The sequence below is a fragment of the Meles meles genome, chromosome 14 (genome assembly GCF_922984935.1).
Source record: "Meles meles chromosome 14, mMelMel3.1 paternal haplotype, whole genome shotgun sequence".
Taxonomy (NCBI): Eukaryota; Metazoa; Chordata; class Mammalia; order Carnivora; family Mustelidae; genus Meles; species Meles meles.
The window spans coordinates 2733342-2751927 of NC_060079.1; the positions used below are offsets into that span (position 1 = coordinate 2733342).

The 18586-nt window shown below is 40.7% G+C and overlaps 2 protein-coding genes across 5 annotated transcripts in view; both read left to right on the top strand.

The window, feature by feature from the left end:
- PARP4 (poly(ADP-ribose) polymerase family member 4) overlaps nucleotides 1-12384 on the top strand; it is a 143741-nt gene extending 131357 nt beyond the window's left edge. For 2 of the 3 annotated variants that reach the window (XM_045978057.1, XM_045978058.1), the window contains 2 exons: nucleotides 6901-7033; nucleotides 11227-12235. In XM_045978057.1, the coding sequence (XP_045834013.1) occupies nucleotides 6901-7033; nucleotides 11227-11401 (308 nt within the window). In that variant the 3' untranslated portion in view covers nucleotides 11402-12235. Of the gene's footprint in view, nucleotides 1-6900; nucleotides 7034-11226; nucleotides 12236-12351 lie in introns of those variants that run through there. The other variant, XR_006814881.1, reaches the window with a different exon arrangement.
- Nucleotides 12385-16432: 4048 nt separating this feature from the next.
- Nucleotides 16433-18586, top strand: part of MPHOSPH8 (M-phase phosphoprotein 8) — a 53143-nt gene continuing 50989 nt past the window's right edge. The window contains exon 1 of one of the 2 annotated variants that reach the window (XM_045978060.1): nucleotides 16433-16768. In XM_045978060.1, coding sequence (XP_045834016.1) covers nucleotides 16535-16768 — 234 coding nt within the window. In that variant the 5' untranslated portion in view covers nucleotides 16433-16534. The remainder of the gene's footprint in view (nucleotides 16769-18586) is intronic. The other variant, XM_045978059.1, reaches the window with a different exon arrangement.

The following is an 18586-nucleotide window of genomic DNA, read 5'->3' on the forward strand; positions in this document are numbered from 1 at the left end:
TTCACTGTTGGTGGCAATGTAAAATGGTAGCTGCTATGGAGAACTATTAATAGAGTGGTTCATCAAAAAATTAAAAATAGGGGCGCCTGGGTGGCTCAGTGGGTTAAAGCCTCTGCCTTTGGCTCAGGTCATGATCCCAGGGTCTTGGGATCGAGCCCCGCATCGGGCTCTCTGCTCAGTGGGGAGCCTGCCTCTCTGCCTACTTGTGATCTCTGTCTGTCTGTCAAATAAATAAATAAAATCTTTAAAAAAAATTAAAAACAGGATTACCATATAACTCAGCAATTCCATTTCTGGGTATAATACCAAAAGAATTAAAAGTAGGGACTCGGAGATATTTGTATATACATGTTCATAGCAGGATTATTCAAAAAGTAGTAAAAAAGTGGAGGCAACTCAAATGTTCATTATTGGATGAATGAATAAAGAAAATGAGATATAGGGCACCTGGGCGGTTCAGTTGGTTAAGCAACTGCCTTTGGCTCAGGTCATGACCCCGGGGTCCTGGGATCAAGCTCCGTGTCAAGCTCCCTGCTCCCTGAGGAGCCTGCTTCTCCCTCTCCCTCTACCAACTGCTCCTCTTTTTTATGCTTTCTCTCTCTCTCTCTCTGTGTCAAATAAATAAATGAATAACCTTAAAAAAAACCCTCTCTTTTAAAAGGAGAAAAAAGAAAGAAAGAAAATATGATATAAGACACCTGGGTGACTCAGTTGATTAAGCATTTGCCTTCAGCTCGTTTCATGATTCCAGGGTCCTGGGATTGAGTCCTGCGTCCAGCTCCCTGCTCAGCGGGGAGTCTGCTTCTCCCTTTCCCTTTGCCCCTCCTCTGGCTTGTGTATATCTCTCTATCTCTCTCAAATAAATAAATAAATTTAAAAAAATATATTTTAAAAATGTGATATATACGTACAATTGGTATTATTCAGTCTTAAAATGGAAGTATTCATTCAGTATGATTCATACCACAACATGGGTGAGCCTCAAAAACATGATGCTAAGTGAAACTAGTCAGTCACAAAAAGACAAATACTGCTTGATTTCACTTTTATGAGATACCAAGAACAGGCAATTTCATAGAGACAGAAAGTAGAATAGTTTTTGCCTGGGTCTGAGAGGAGTGGGGAATGTAGGAGTTGGTATGTAATGGGGACAGAGTTTCTGTTTAACAAAACGAAAAGGGTTCCAGAGACAGATGGCGGTGGCAGGAGCACAACAATGTGAATGTACTTACTAGCACTGAACCGTATACTTTGAAATGGTTAAAATGATCAGTTTTATGTGTATTTTACTATAGGCTTTAAAACAAAAATAATACGTAGTGGGTTGTTCATACTTGGGTGTTTGTTATATTATTTATACCCTACAGATACATTGTTGTCTGTTGAATCTACTCAATATTTAATTTTTTAAAAAATTTAAGTATATGCGTGGGAAGATTTGAGATTCATTCTTTTTTTAAAAAAGATATTTATTTATTTGACAGAGAGAGATCACAAGTAGGCAGAGAGGCAGGCAGAGAGAGAGGGGGAAGCAGGCTCCCCGCCAAGCAGAGAGCCTGATGCGGGGCTCAATCCCAGGACCCTGGGATCATGACCCAAGCTGAAGGCAGAGGCTTTAATCCACTGAGCCACCCACGCGCCCCTTGAGATTCATTCTTAAGAAACATCAGGCTTTGGTGATGAATTAGATGTGGGCAGTCGAAGAAGAAGGGGAATTTTCAGCATTAAGCGTGAGAAGGGAAAACAACGGTAGACTGAGCCTATAAACATACTAACTGTGTTATGCTTTGGACTTTAAAGTTTGAGATTCCTAGCAGATATTGGAAAGAAATACCTAGTTGGTTCTATGAGGCTAGAGCTCAGAAAGAGGTCAGAATTGAAAGATTTGGGAGAACTATCATTATTTAATGCCATGGACTATGGGCATGTATGACAACTCCTAAATAAAGAATGTAGCCAAAACAGAGAAGAGGGCTTAGGGCCATTCTTGGGCATGCCAATATTTAGTGGTTAGACAGAGCAGGAGCCAGCAAAGACTTAAGGAATGGCCAGAGAAATAAGAGGAAAGCTAGGGAGTACGGCATCACAGGTGCCAACAGGTGAGCTTTTTTTATGGATATGCCTTTCCCATGGATTTTCTCTATACTGCTCTGTATATCTCCATATTATCCATGTTATTTTTCTGTATGTGCGTTTTCTGCCATTTTCCTCTACTTGAAGTTGCAAGATGTCTGATTTTCTCCCCGATTTATTTTTATATCTCTCTACCCAATTTTCTCTTTTATCCTTTTCTCGATTTCCCTTTTATCTTTCCTTCCACTTCTCAGTTTACTTCTTTTTTAGTTTTTTTATTTTTTATTAACATATAATGTATTATTAGCCCGAGGGGTACAGGTCTGTGAATCGCCAGGTTTACATACTTCGCAGCACTCACCATAGCGCATGTCCTCCCCAATGTTCCTAACCCAGTCAACTGACTTCTTAAGTGACTCTAATACACTATTTAGGCATTTTATAATTCTATTTTTATATTGTTTTTAACAGAATTGTGTGTTGCTTATTATTTAAAAGTTACTCTAAGATTTTTTTTTTTAAAGATTTATTTTTTTGACAGATAGAGATTACAAGTAGGCAGAGAGGCAGGCAGAGAGAGAGAGAGAGGAGGAAGCAGGCTCCCAGCCAAGCAGAGAGCCCGATGCGGGGCTTGATCCCAGGACCCTGGGATCATGACCTGAGCCGAATGCAGAGGCTTTAACCCGCTGAGCCACCCAGGCGCCCCTAAGATTTTTTTTTTTTTAAAGATTTTATTTATTTGACAGAGATCACAACTAGGCAGAGAGGCAGGCAGAGGGAGAAGGAGAAGCAGACCCCCCACTGATCAGAGAGCCCGATGTGGGGCTTGATCCCAGGACCCTGGGATCATGACCTGAGCCAAAGGCAGAGGCTTTAACCCACTGAGGCATCCAGGTGCCCCAGTTACTCTAAGATTTTATATCCAATACTAAAAGAAGAAGAAGAAGAACCCATTAAATTAAATAGTCCCCATATTTTCTTTTGTCTCTTTTGATTTTCTTTGTGGGATAAGGGATTGGTTTCGTCGTTTCGTTTTAAAATTTTATTTAACTCTTTTTTCCTGTATTAAGAAAATGATGTCTTTTTTTTTTCTTTGAGAGAGAAAGCGCACAGCGGTGTGGGGTTGTGGTAGGAGGGACAAAGAAGGAGGGAGAATCTTAAGCAGGCTCCACACCCAGCGTAGACCCCAATGCAGGGTTTGATCTCACGACCCTGAGATCATGACCTGAACCAAAATCAAGAGTTGGATGGTTAACTGACTGAATCACCCAGGTACCCCTAAAATGATGTCATTTTTTAAGTAGTTTTGACTATCTCAGTGATCTAAAATGAATGCTTTGTGTGCAGATATATATATAAATATTATGCACAGATCCTTTTGTATTTATAAAACAAAATTGTGTATTATTACAAGGCAAGGTTTTGGTGGGTTTTTTTTTTTCCCCAAAACCATTGTCTCCCAGAAAAAGAGGTGTATTTGAGTCTTTACAAATATTTTATGTTCTCTAAATTACTTTATTTTTAAAGAGAAAGTATCAATTGAGGAGAGCACTCAGCTTGAAATAGCCTTAGTATTTATTTCAAATACTTAGAGAAATTACCTGAGAGAAATCCTTAAAAAGTAAATAAAAGAAATTTAACACAGGTTTATTAATTATTTCTTGGAATATGAATTGAAAATTATAAGCACTCGGGGCACCTGGGTGGCTCAGTGGGTTAAGCCTCTGCCTTCGGCTCACTCAGGTCGTGATCCCAGGGTCCTGGGATCGAGCCCCACATCGGGCTCTCTGCTCGGCGGGGGGCCTGCTTCCTCCTCTCTCTCTCTGCCTAACTGTGATCTCTCTCTCTCTTTGTCAAATAAATTAAAAAAAAAAAAAGCTGCTCTTTAAAAAAAAAAAGAAAATTATAAGCACTGAAATGTTGTTTAATGAGCCTATGGAAGATCACTTTCAAAAGCAACATACATGAATAGATAAAGAAGATGTGATATATATAAACACAATGGAATATTATTCAGCCATTAAAAAAGAATGAAATCTTGCCATTTGCAATGACATGTATGGAGCTGGAACAATTAATGCTAAGTGAAATAAGTCAGAGAAAGACAAATACCATATGATTTCACTCATTTGTGGAATTTAAGAAACAAAACAAACAGGCAAAGGGAAAAAAACAGAGAGAGAGAGAAACCTAGAAACAGACTCTTAATTATGGAGAACAAACTATTGGTTACCGGAGGGGAAGTGGGTGGGGGGATAGGGGAAATAGGTCATGGGGATTAAGGAGTGTACTTGTGAGGAGAACCAGGTGTTACATGGAAGTGTTGAATCACAATATTGTATACCTGAAACTAATACAACATTGTATGTTAACTAATTGGAATTAAAAACTTTTTAAAAAATGTAGACAGAGAAAGGGACAAAATATGTATATGTAAGGTATATAGAAAAGAGGAAAAATACATTTAATTGATTAAGCAAGGGAGAACACATGACATGTAGAGACTAACTCTGGAAAAGAGTGGGACATGTCTTACAAAACAAAAACAAAAGCAAAGTACATCATGGGAATGTAAATTGCAAAATCCAGATGGTGTTTACCTTGGAAAAGCTGGGGAGATGGGGTGGGAATCAGAGGACATATACAAGATGGCTTCAACTTTACAATATATTGTTTCTTCTAAAGAAGAGAGGAATTTCAATCAATCAATAAAAAAGATTTGAAGCAGATGAGGGGAATGTTAAAAAATGACCAGCTATCATATTTTTTCTTTTCTGTGTGCTTAATAATATTTCATAATAAAAAAAAACCCCACTAAATGGCTATGTTGTAGTGATACTAACCATGCTATGTATCAAACATCTAAGATGGAAATAAAGATAATTTACATGGGAAACTAGCAGACAACTCTCTGTGACTCAATGATGAAGATTGCAGGGGAGGAAAGTAATTTTCCTTCCCCCCCTTCTAGTTTCTTGGCTGAGACACCCTATAATTAAAGACAGATTAACAATAGAAAAACAAACCATTTTAATTCTGTACACACATATATACCTGTACTGTAGGGAACCCCCCAAATATGAGACTCAAAGGGCAGTTGGGCAACTGAGCTAAGGAAAGGGAGAGAGGTCTGTGGCTTCAAGTGGAGGTGGGGCAGGGGCGATTCACAGGAAGGTGAGTGGAGGAAATGCTTGGTAAATGGATGTTGTCTTCCCATGCAGATATATTTCTCAGGTGAAAAAGTTATCTCTGGTAATAGTTCTCTTCCTAATACAAGCCACCTTTCTAATTTCTTTTAAACAGTTAAGGGAGAGGTAAAATGCTTTTCATGAGTCCTCTGGGTCCTGATTGCCTTCAGTTCAAAATGAAAGTGGCATGTTCTGGGTGGCTTAATCCACTTAAGATAGATGTTAAAAGGGGCACCTGGGTGGCTCAGTCAGTTAAGTGGCTCCCTTCAGCTCAGATTAGGTTCGTGGGATCGAGCCCCAGATCGCACTGGGCTCTCTGCTCAGTGGGAAGCTTGCTTTTCTCTCTCTCTCTGCCTGGTGCTCTCCCTGCTTGTGCTCACCCTCGCTCGCTCTCTCTGACAAATAAATAAAATCTTAAAAAAAAAAAAAAGATGGATGTTAAAAGTTTTGTTTCATGAAGTGTGAGATTGGAAAAATAACAATACTTGAAGTCTAATTTTTTATATGATGTGATTTCAAATACATACTTTCATTTAAGAAAATTAAATTGTGTTAATTTCTGGCTCAATATATATATAAACATTCATTTTCAATTTTGGTATTTTATAATATAGTAAAATATCTTATCTTGGTTTAGGTGTATAACACTGGTTACCTGTAGGTACTGTTAAAAATAGTAAGACAATTTAGTTGATCCTCAAGAGTCCAAAGAACTGCAAGGTAAGGGGACAGGGCTGCAAGCTCTTATAGAAAGAGGCAAGCAGGAAACAAGGAAGAAGTACTTGGTTTATGTTCAGTGGCTGGGGTTGCATATCTGACCGTATTTAGAAAGGTCAAGGAACAGGGAAGTGAGTATAGCACCCAGAGCTGGCTTGGTTTTGGAGGATTGGCCGACTGGATACATGGTGTTTCTGACCAGGTAAAGTATTTATAGGGACATAAAAGTCATCTGGGTCTTGGTTTGCTGACACGGCACCCTAGGTAGTAGCGGCTGCGTCCTGGGCCTAGAAATTTATTCTGATGGCACAAATCGCTAGAAATAATTTGCTATGCTGAGCTACCCAGCTGTTTGAGTTGTTTATCTGTTGTACATTTAGGTTTACTCCTCAAAGCTATTTGTAGCGGGAGCCTAGAAACTGAATTTCTTTCACAAATTTCATGCATCTGTTTATTAAAGAGGGCAAAGAAATGAAGCTGTGGATGTATTCCTTCCTAACAACCATCAGGGTGCTATGGCACTTGTTTCATTTGTCCTCATTTTTTTTTTTTTAGATTTTATTTATTTATTTATTTGACAGACAGAGATCACAAGTACGCAGAGAGGCAGGCAGAGACAGAGAGGGAAGCAGACTCCCTGCTAAGCAGAGAGCCCGATGTGGGGCTCGATCCCAGAACCCTGGGATCATGACCTGAGCCGAAGGCAGAGGCCTTAACCCGCTGAGCCACCCAGGTGCCCCCGTCCTCATTTTTTATTTAAATAACAAGGTAGGTAAGGATCTTGAAGAGAATTATGGAGTTTTATGATCTGCTAATGTATTATGGTTTAATAGTATGGAAATTCTTTAATAGAATTTTTATAAATGGGCACAGTTTGAGATGCAGAGTTTCCAACAAATATAAAAGGGTTTTCCACTTTTAGGAATAAAAGGAAGAGAGCGTCTCCTGGACCTGATCGCCACATTTCTGGTACTACAGTTTCTTCGCACCAAGTTGGAACAAAAGGGAATAGTCTTCAAATCACTAATGAAATTGGATGATGCTTCCATTTCCAGGTAGCTTTAATTATAGTATTAAGCAACTCACATTTCTGACCATTTCTTAATTAAAATTTGTAAGAAGCAGCATGGAATTGTAAGAACAAAGATAATTTATTCACAGGGAATATCTTACCTATGTTCTTATGTCACAGGCAGGGCAGACACAATATTTATGCCTCTTGGTTCAGTGAAAAATCAGGGCTCAGAGTGTTTAAGTGTAGCTTACACCGGAACTCAGATCTTTGGCTCCCGGTTTAGTATTCTTTTCACTATGGCATATTGATTCTGTGTGCTTTTGGAAAATCCACAATGTGATTGTTAGGACCAGGTCTGTTCCCAATAAATTGCAGGGCCTGGCACAAGAATATAGATGGAAACACACATACTATATGTCTTAAGCATTTAAAAGTTACAAATCAAACTAACAAACTTAAATAAACACATTTAAAGTCCTGCCTGGACAAATACAACTTCTTGAAGACCAGGTTCAAATTTAGAATTCTGTGACCACTTGAATTTTGATGTCATAATGTGACAGTGTAGAGAGAGGCAGTTCTGGGGCCCTGGCTCCTAGTCCTTGAGCTGACCTCTGGCACATAAGAGGCCTTGAGGCACATGTGAATACCCTCCTTACTTACAAAAACTCCATCCATACCTCATGCAAATTGTCACCCCTTATGTGTGTGCAAATACACACAATATACATATATGTACGTATACATACATACCTATATAATTAGCTTATGGTTTTTTCAAAAAGGCAAGATAAGTGAGAACACTAGCAAAACTAATAAAAACTATTTATAGGGGAGGAAGAGGAGACAAGGTTTAATGTACTTTGTTTTACTTTTTACTTTTTTAACTTTAAAACTACGTAAATATTTTGCATGATAAAGACCAGATGAGTACTTTATCTGTGAAGTAGCTCCTTTCTTACTTGTATACATAATAAATCCTTGTCCCTTTCTCTACATGGCTTGCTCTTAAATTCTTTCTCTCAAAGAGCCAAGAACCGTCTTGGTGAGGGGCATAAAGCCTTCCCTCTTGGCCTGTCTGGCATCACAACTATGATAGCCATTAAAACAAATATTAATAACTTGAACCTACTTTTAATTGCAATATCACAAAGTATTTTACCAAGATTTTCAAAAATAATGAAGTATATTCCATCACCTTGCTCTTACTGTATGAGTTATTGTGAGAGCAAAAAGGTTTGTAAGTAATAAATTTGACTTATTAAAGTCAAACTTTTAAGTAATTTTTATTTCCTGCTTATTGCATGTATAATTTATAACTTTTCTTTGTCTTTTTCTGCTTCGTGATGCACATAACATTACTACAGTAGCACATTGCATCAAGGTATATGAACAAAACCTTCACACTAGTGAGAAGGTCAGTCAAAAGTTTAGAGGTCAGCTAGAGGAAAACCAATGGAATTAGTGAAAATATTTAAAACTAGTTTCGTTGCTTGTAGTAGTTCATAACTACAAGTGGACTAATGATTACTGGGAAACAGGTCTTTTAACCACTTTGGACATGCTCCCTATTTAGTATGTTTGTGTCATCATATTATTCAGCTAACATTTATTGATTACCTACTCTGTGACAGGAACTGTTAAGCCTGTAAAATCTATGTGTTTTGCTAATCCCGACAGCAAACCCTAAGGATCTCATATTATCATAATTGAGGAAATGGAGACTTCCAGTGTTGAATGAAAGATGCACTGAAAGACCCGCGGATCCCCTTACCCAAGAATTCAACACTGCCACAGGATGCAAACAGTAAGAGGTTCTTTATTGCAGCGCGGGTGCCTGCGGGTAGTCAGCAGCTCCTGCCAGCTGAGCACACCAGGCTGGAGTGGTGCAGGGTTTTTATAGACAGGTACAAACAAATTTTGGATGAGACGGAGCTGATTGGCTGACAATTTGAACATTTGAAAAAGGCATACTTGGTGTTTACGGATTGGCTTTGGGAGACCCGCGCGCGCAAAGAAAAAGGCGGGAAAGGGAAACAAAGAGGGGAAGTTAGGCCTTGTGATTCAGCCGAAAAGTATCCTATCTACGTGACTATGCAGCCCCCTGCCTACGTGACTATGCGGCCCCCTGCCTATGTGGTCAGGTATTAGGCCATATCTTACGAGAAAGCTGTTTGCAGGGAGTGCCCTATCTTGCTAAGAAACAGCTATTATGAAGTTACCAACTAACATTGTATTGAGGGAGCCAAGCGGTTACAGAAAAGCAAAAGAGCAGTTAGTTAGTTACATCCTAAAAGCCAGGCAGTTACAGAAAGGCAAAAGAGCACTTAGATTGAATTCAACCCTGGGGGAAGCAGTTACATTGAATTCAACCCTGGGGGAAGGGTCTTTGCAGGCAGGGGTACTCTTTACACAACAAAGGAGCAGTTAATTAGTTGGCGACGGGGGGTCTTTCAGCACCATATCACACAACCAACATTGTGTAATTTCAGAGTCAGGATTTGAACCTAGCTCTTAGCCACCACACTATACTGATGGCCATTTCCCAGTTTACAGGGAAAAAAATCAGGAAGATGGAGAGAATTTTCCAAATTTTTAGTCCCCTCCCATAGAATTTTTTTTTAATTTTAGTATGTTCCCACTTGCTTGCTAATAAATACTAGCAGGTGACAAGATAAATGAGGAAGTAGTTAACTAATATTAATGAAAAATCTTGGAATTTTTCTGAATCTTGAATAGACTTTTGAATATTGACAGTCCTGAATGCTTGATGTCATTTTATGTACACAAACTTGAAGTTTTTATGTTATGCACAGTTTAGTACTGTGTCGTTCCTGATTTGTGTGACAGAATACATGGCAGTTTCATGGGTGAGTGTGAAAGAGTGCTCTTTGCATAGCAAAGGAGCAGTTAATTAGTTCCTTTGTTATGTGAAGAGTACCCCTGCCTGCAAAGACCCTTCCCCCAGGGTTGAATTCAATGTAACTGCTCTTTTGCTTTTCTGTAACTGCCTGGCTTTTAGGATGTACCTAACTAACTGCTCTTTTGCTTTTCTGTAACCGCTTGGCTCCCTCAATACAATGTTAGTTGGTAACCTCATAACAGCTGTTTCTTAGCAAGATAGGGCACTCCCTGCAAACAGCTTTCTCCTCATAACAGCTGTTTCTTAGCAAGATAGGGCACTCCGTGCAAACAGCTTTCTCGTAAGATATGGCCTAATACCTGATCACGTAGGCAGGGGGCCGCATAGTCACGTAGATAGGATACTTTTCTGCTGAATCCTAAGGCCTAAACTCCCTTCTTTGTTTCCCTTTCCCGCCTTTCTCTTTGCGCGCGCGGGTCTCCCAAAGCCAATCCGTATACACCAAGTATGCCTTTTTCAAATGTTCAAATTGTCAGCCAATCAGCTCCGTCTCATCCAAAACTTGTTTGTACCTGTCTATAAAAACCCTGCACCACTCCAGCCTGGTGTGCTCAGCTGGCAGGAGCTGCTGACCACCCGCAGGCGCCCGCGTTACAATAAAGATCCTCTTGATATTTGCATCCTGTGGCAGTGTTGAATTCTTGGGTAAGGGGATCCGCGGGTCTTTCAAGTGTTAAGTATTTTGTTAACTAATCAAATTAAGAATTCCTGGTACAGTAAACAGGAAAGAAAAATAGAAACCTGATTTGTAAAATAGTATTGAGTTTCTGCTTGAAGAATGGATGGATTTAGATCAAGAAGAATGGAAAGGGGTGACAAAAAAAAAACAAAACCCAATATATAAAGGCTAGAGAAAGCTTGAGTTGTCCTGGAGGCAGCAAGGAAGTCTGTGAAGCAATTGGAAGCTGGAACTTGATGGGTATAATAATATATTTTAAAATGTGTTGATTCAGTCTGATAGAACTTGCATAAAATGTCAGAAAGAATTGCTTTTATTACATAGCTCAATTTTTAAAAAAGATTTTATTTATTTGACAGTGAGAGAGGGAACACAAGCAGAGGGGAGTGGGAGAGGGAGAACAGGCTTCCCGCGGAGCAGGGACCCTGATGTGGGGGTTGATCCCAGGAGGCCGGGATCATGACCTGAGCCAAAGGCAGAAGCTTAATGGTTGAGCCACCCATATACCCCTACATAGCTCAATTTTTGACAGAATTATCTTGTCTGATATGATGTGCTGGATTTGGTATCATATTATATTTCATATATAATTATGTTCTGATGTTGATGGAACCATTTATTTCTAATCTAGAAATATTCCCTGGGCTTTTGAAGAAATAAAGAAAGCAAGTGAATGGGTAAGAAGAACTGAAGGACAATATCCATCTATCTGCCAACGGCTTGAACTGGGTCAAGATTGGGACTCTGCCACTAAACAGCTACTGGGGATCCAAACTACCCACACCTCCTCTTCACAGAGTTCTTAATTACAGTCAAGCTCAATCAACTGAAGTTGTATTTTAAACACTTTTCATGCTTCCACGTATAAAATAGTAAGATATCAATAGATACCCATAATGAAGTTTAATTATTTCATTCAGTTTAGCACTCACTTAAAATAATGAGAAACAGAATTGATTATTTTAATGAACTAGCAAGTGAACAAAATATTGCATATTACAGATTTGGGTTTAAATATTTTGAGGTGATAAAAGACACATCTGGCTGGTCCTAGAGGCTCATTTCCTTCTCCCCTTTAGGGACTCTAGTGGAGAACTGGCCCAGCTGGACTTAGTAAGCTGGGGAGAAACAAGGTCTGGAAGATGTCAGTGTTCATGGCATGCAAGCCTGTTTCCAGGGCCCTGAGTATCCAGACTTTTGCCTCGTTTATGCATGCTCCCTGGTGTGGTTCCTAGTCTATAGATTCCTTGATACATTTTTTGTCACTTAGAGAAACTAGGTATCCCAAGCAAGTCTTTCATGGACCTTGCTTTTGGTGTTGCCTCTATAATCCTTAAGTCATCTAGGTTTCTTCCTATGTTATCTTACAGAAGTTTTATAAATTTTGCACTTTACATTTTGGTTTGTGATCCATTTTGAGTTATTTTTCATGAAAGCTGTAAGGTCGCTATCTACCTTCCTCCACATTACCACTTCCAGACCATTACCTCTCTACCTTTATGTAAAAACCTTGGTTTCGGGGTGCCTGGGTGGCTCAGTGGGTTAAGCCGCTGCCTTCAGCTCAGGTCATGATCTCAGGGTCCTGGAATCGAGTCCCGCATCGGGCTCTCTGCTCAGCAGGGAGCCTGCTTCCCTCTCTCTCTCTGCCTGCCTCTGTCTACTTGTGATCTCTGTCAAATAAATAAAATCTTAAAAAAAAAAAAACCTTGGTTTCTTTGTTTTTACTTTTTTTTTTTTTTAATTTAAATTCAATTAGCTGGGGCGCCTGGGTGGGTCAGTGGATTAAGCCTCTGCCTTCAGCTCGGGTCATGATCTCAGGGTCCTGGGATGGAGCCCTGCATTGGGCTCTCTGCTCAGCGGTGGGCCTGCTTCCCCCCTCTCCCTCTGCCTGCCTCTCTGCCTACTTGTGATCTCTCTCTGTCAATAAATAAATAAAATCTTTAAAAAAAATTCAATTAGCCAACACAATGCTCATCACAACAAATTTCTTTGAGATTCATGAAGTCTTTTAGCTATCCTCCAGCCTGTCCTCATTACTGTGATCTGCCAAATGCCCAGTACCCACCCTCCTTCATGTATGGCTCAGGATTTCCCTTTTTACTGCCCGTCCTGCCTTGAGTAACGTCTTGAGTAACTTCCATTATCCTGATGTGTGACCCCTCCTAATTCCCTGGACTTGAACCACAGCTATAATTGAGTCTTGGCAGAACATCTTGTGATACTCAAAGGATGGGACGCTTGGGAGGAGCTACCATGAGGCTTTTTCCCATCTGCCTATCCCCCTGAGAGGCAGACATAAAACTATTTCTCATCACCTCCCAGTTCTGAGGCAATATAAACTCCAAATACTGCTGCAGACTAAAAATCTTCCTAGCTGCATCTACAATTGGCTCCTCAACAGTCATGTGTCCCACAACTCACATTGCAATTATCTAGCTCCTCTTGGTGTGTAGGATAAGGACCAAGAGGAGATGGCATCTTTGACTACTCTTCCTCTTGGTGTTTATATAAATAATAACCCATCTAAATCTAAAATAGCTTGTTATGTTTTTACTGGCTAAATCAATCATATCTTGCCCTTGAACTTGTCTGCTTGTTTGACATAATCACAGAAAATAACTCTTTTCTTGTTTTATCAGATTAAGGGATCAGCAATTGATAATACCTAGTAGCAGAGTGTGTGAGGGTAAACAGACTTCCTTATGTTGTTACTGGAACTATATACTAGTAAAACAAAGTTTTGCAGCATTTATCCAAATTTAAAATACTATCCTCCTTGAAGTATAAATTTCACTCGTAGGAATTCTGCTTCTAGTAATTCATCTTGCAAAAATATGGACACATGCACATCCATGTGTTATGTATGCATATATATGTGTATATATATATTACAGTTGCAGAACAATGGAGCTGGAATAGAGCTCATGGAGTGGAATAGAGCTCATTTAAAAATTATATAAATGGGTATTTATACTTGTATGAGATAAAAGTCTGTCATGTCATATTCTAAACGTTACCTTTGAGGAAGAGGAACTTTATTTCTATCTCATATATTTGAATTAAAAATTTTTACAGTTAACATATATATAAATACTTTATTTCAAAAAATACGTAAAAGTAGAGAAAATAGTATTATGAGCATACAGTCCATCATTTAAAATATTTTGCCAAGTTTTTATAAATTTAGAATAGTCTTCTCGTCCCTCTTCTTTTGCTATTGACTTATTAAAGAAACAATGTCCTACATTCTGGATTTGTCCAATTGTTTCCATTTTTTTCTTTCCCCATATTTCTTGTAAACTGGAAATTCTAAGGCCCTGAATAGGTTAACGATCAATATTTCTATCAATAGGAGGCATATAGTTTGGTTGTTCTACTTCTAGTAATGCTAACATTGATCACTGGGTTTTCCAATGTGAAGTTTTGTTTCTCCTACAACCAACCAACAGTCTGAAGAGATACTTTGGCAGCCAGTTCCTCATCAATCTTTCATCTAATGGTTTTGTTGCCTGAATTATTTTCATGAAATATTATGATTCTCTATGTTTTCTTCTATGCTTGTTAACCAAAATTCTTCTGAAAAAAAAAAAGAGCTTTCCCCATCAACTAATGTTATTTGATTATAGTATTTTTTAAAACTTACTTTAAAAAGATATCTAATTATTAGAATTGTGTGTCTTCCTTTATAGACTAAGAGTCTGTGGAGGGCAGAGACTGTTGAGACAACAGGCCCAAAACGGAGTTATCTATGTCAACACCCACATCAGCAAAGCAAGACTCGATACCCAACCTAACTGCAGTTTCAGGCTCTTCTAGGAATATAATCTTAACTAGTAGTCTGGAATATCCCGTTAGTCCTAGTGAGGTAATCCTCTTAATAGACTCCAGCCTTCCCCAAAGGACAGTGAATTTGCCTGAAATAATCCTTTTTTGTTTATGACTTCCTTGCCCTATCCCCTTTCTGTCATGAAAAACCTGTCCTTTTCTGCATTTCTTTGGAGCTCCTATTTGCTAGATGGGATGCTGCCCCAACTGTTGAATAAAGTCAGTAAGATCTTCAGATTTAGTCAGCTGAATTTTAATCCTATGCTCTATTGCTCTTTGTGTTTTTAATACTTAGTACGGTCATGGTACACAGGACGCATTTAGTAAGCTAAAAAAATAATAAATCAATGAGCCCACTCAAGATCTGATGTGCCTCTCCCATGATGTGGGAAACAAAGGTAAAAGAAAAATTATTAAATTTCCTACTACTTAACAGTCCATTGACAAGTCTCTGAAACAGGCAGAGTGACATTCCTCTAGGGATTCAACTGCCTTGATGTTGATACTTTGCTAAGGGCAAAAGGCAATCTTAGCCTGACCCTCCAGTATCCTTTAAGTCTACTTTGACATATAAAAATTCCTTTGGAAACTTCATCTCTATTCCTGCAAAATACATCTGAAGGGTCTCATGACTGGGGTTTTACCAGAGAGTAATAAATTACCGTTTCCCAACAATAGCTAGCCCCCTCAGGGTCCTGGAAACCTTGCTTCTAAATTTGTGAGAAACCTAGCTATCCCCAAGCACCTTCCAACTTTTTGAAAGTATATAATGACCCCAGCGCAGCTCTCTGTCCACAGGTCCCGTCCCCATGCTTTAATAAAACGGACTTTTTGCACCAAAGATGTCTCAGAAATTCTTTCTTGGCTGTATGCTTTGAAACCTAATGTCTTTCCTCCATCATCCAAATGGATCTGGTGGATCACAGATGATTCTTTAGTTAACCTCAGAGTTAATTTAAAAGAGCTAATCTTATAAATTAAGTCCACCATTCAAAGAAACTGCGCCTTGGCGCGCCTCGTTTGCACAGTCAGAAAGGCTTGTGACTCTTGATCTCCAGGGTGAGTTTGAGCCCCATGCTGGGTGTAGAGATTACTTAAATAAATCAAACTTTAGAAGAAATTTTAAAAATTCAAAGTTCCCTACAATATTTTATTTACGATTCAAAGCGAGAAAAATATTTTACCATTAAGTGGATTATCCTAGCAACTTTGGATGACTAGCTTTGTCAATCGTGGACAAAATTATCACAACCTCTGACATTTTCAATGGGGAAAAATAAATCCGAAGAACTTATAAAAATTGGTTTTGGCCTGTTACTTAAAAAAAATTTTCCCCTAACCTTAAACAATACGATATACTAAGATATAATAGCACTATGAGTTATGTTTGATTGTGTCGCTCCACGCATTAAACGAATCAAAATCACACTTGCACGGACGGCCCGGCCTTCCGTTCGGGCCCGCTCAGGTCTTGGCAGGAGGTGGGCGCATTCCTACAGAGGCCCCCGCCTTGGCCGTGAGGCGCAACTGGAAGAAGGAAGAGACCTCGCGCATCGTCCGGTTCCCTCAGGAGCTTGAGCTTCTCTTCCAGTCGAACTCCCGCGCCTCTGGGGTTCTTCCGCCGCCTCGTCCCAACTCGGAAAGCGCCGAGTCCGCCTCCGCGGCCCGTTCACCACTCAGCGCCGAAGCCCAATCTCTCCGGGGAACCCAGTCAACCTCACTCCCTCCTCCCCCGCGCCCAGACAAGCCCCTCCCCTCCCCACTGGCCGTTCCCGCCCCAAACCCCAGGGCTCAAAAGCAGCCCTAGCCCTCCAACCGCCAGCGCGAGAAACAACCCACCACCACTCTCTCACGGCCCCGTCCGCCCCGCCCTTCCGCCGGGGCGCCCCTCGGCCCGCCCACCCGCTTCCCGTAGGCTTCGCGGGGCTCCAGCGCGCCAGCCTCGAAGTGATTGGTTTCAGTGTGTGTCGCTCTAGAGTCGTGAGCCCGCCATTGGCGAGTTTCCCTCGCAGCGTCACGCTGCCAGAGTGGATTAGGGCCAAGCGCGGAGCGCGAGGAACTGTCGGGGTGTGTGTCGCAGCCGCTCTCCCTCGGCGGTTAGCGGGTCTCCTATTATGGCGGAGGTGGTGGCGGCGGCGGCGGCCGCTGCCGAGGGAGAGAGCGTGAGTGCAGTTCCTGTTGCAGGTGCCGACAGCAATGGTGAACCTCCTGAAATCGAAGAAGATGTTGGAGCAGTGGGCGAAGAGAAGGACGCCGCCACGAAAGGAGCGGAGGCAGTGGGAGACAGCGAGGAGGACGGAGAAGATGTGTTTGAGGTGGAAAAGATCCTGGACATGAAGACCGAGGGGGTACGTGTGCGCCGGGGGAGGCGAGGCTGGGCCTGCAGGGCCTGACGTGGTGAAGCGGGGAGCTGTTGGACGTCTGTGGAGGGTTGCCGCGCGAGGACGCAAAGCCCTCCCAGAATTCACAAGCTGGAAAAGACCAGCTTGTGCAGACACACGACGTAGGCGGGGGAAAGGAACGTGACAGCCAGCGGCGCCGCAAGCCTGCGAATCATGGGAGCAGTGCATTGACGTTCCTCAGCGGACTCTTGGGCTGTGGCTATGAGGGTCCGTTCCAAGAAGTTTGAAAGGGTTGTGTGGCCGGGAGAGGAAGCAGTGTCGGTTGCGGCATGTGAATGTCAGGGGTGCAGACAGTTGGTGAAGGGTTTGTCATGGTCTTCGATGTTGACGTACCTGACTGGGGCCACTGCTCCGTGTTAGAAAGGAGTGACTCTGACATCGTGCTTCTCTTCATAGTCCAGCGACCATGCCATCGTTTCAGTGTTTTTCAAAGCCATGATCAATTTTCTGGTTTAAAATCTTTTGGAATTCCTCTTCGTCTTCAGAACCTCGCCCAAGAGGGTGGCTTTTAAAGGTCTTAAAAACCTGACCATTATCTTCCCTTCTTGTTTACTATGGGATTGAAACCACACGGTAATACTTGAAATTCTTCCTCACACTGTCTTGGCGCTTACTCCTCTCTTCCTTTTCGCAGTCTTTCAGGTTTTATTCTCTGAGCGTCAGTTTCTCAGTGAAATCCTTTTTTGACCCTGATCCCTGCAGAGTGAGGTGCTTCTTCAACTAGACCCTAGTTAACACTTTGTTCACCTCTGTTTCAGCACTTCCAGCGCTATTCTTTAAATATTTGTCTCCCCTGCTAGGTTGTAGGCTCCTGTAATAAAGGGAATATCTTTATGAATTTTTGTATCACTGGTTTGCAATCCAGTGCCTAGTATGTAGTAAGTGGTTTGTGTATATCAAACTATTAAATGAGTGAATGAATCATGGACTGCAAGCTGGGGTGAAGGAGAATGGGTGGAAGGATGGACAGTAGGGAAACACTTTGTTTCAGTAGGTAAGTGTGATATAACCAAAGGTCTCACGTGGTAGGCAGATCTCTGTATTCTTTTTTCGGGTTTTGGGTTTTGTTTATTTTTTATTTATTTTTTTTGTAAAGATTTTATTTATTTGACAGAGAGATCACAAGTAGGCAGAGAGGTGGGCAGAGAGAGGGAAGCAGGCTCCCCGCTGAGCAGAGAGCCTGATGGAGGACTCGATCCCAGGACCCTGAGATCGTGATCTGAGCGGAAGGCAGATGCTTAACCCACTGAACCACCCAGGTGCCCCTCTGTATTCTTTTTATTGTCTGTTGTTTTCTGTTTGTCATGTGCTACCTTGTGTTAATGTTTTTGTCTATTTAACAAACTTTTTTTTGTTTGTTTTAATCACATGCTGTGTGCTATGTGCAGTGTTAGGTCCTGAGCATATAGATGAATTGTAGCATTACACAGTTGCTCATACTGAAGAGTCTGTCTATGGGGAATAAATAATTGAAATCTAGGGCTATTAATATTATTATTTGTTGCAATTCAGCAAAGATAGGAACTTTATTTGGTGTAATTTTCCCAAATATATTACAAAAACATCTTGAGATGAGAGTGGAGCCAATCTTGGACTGTTTTGTATTCTCTGCAGTTAACACAGTGCTTGGCACATAGAAAATATTTAGAAAAATATTTGGTTAGAGGAGTAATATGTTTAGAATTAAGATGATTCATCTATTGGTATACTTTTTTTTATAAATTTATTTTAATTCCAATGTAGTTAAATTCATACAATATTTAA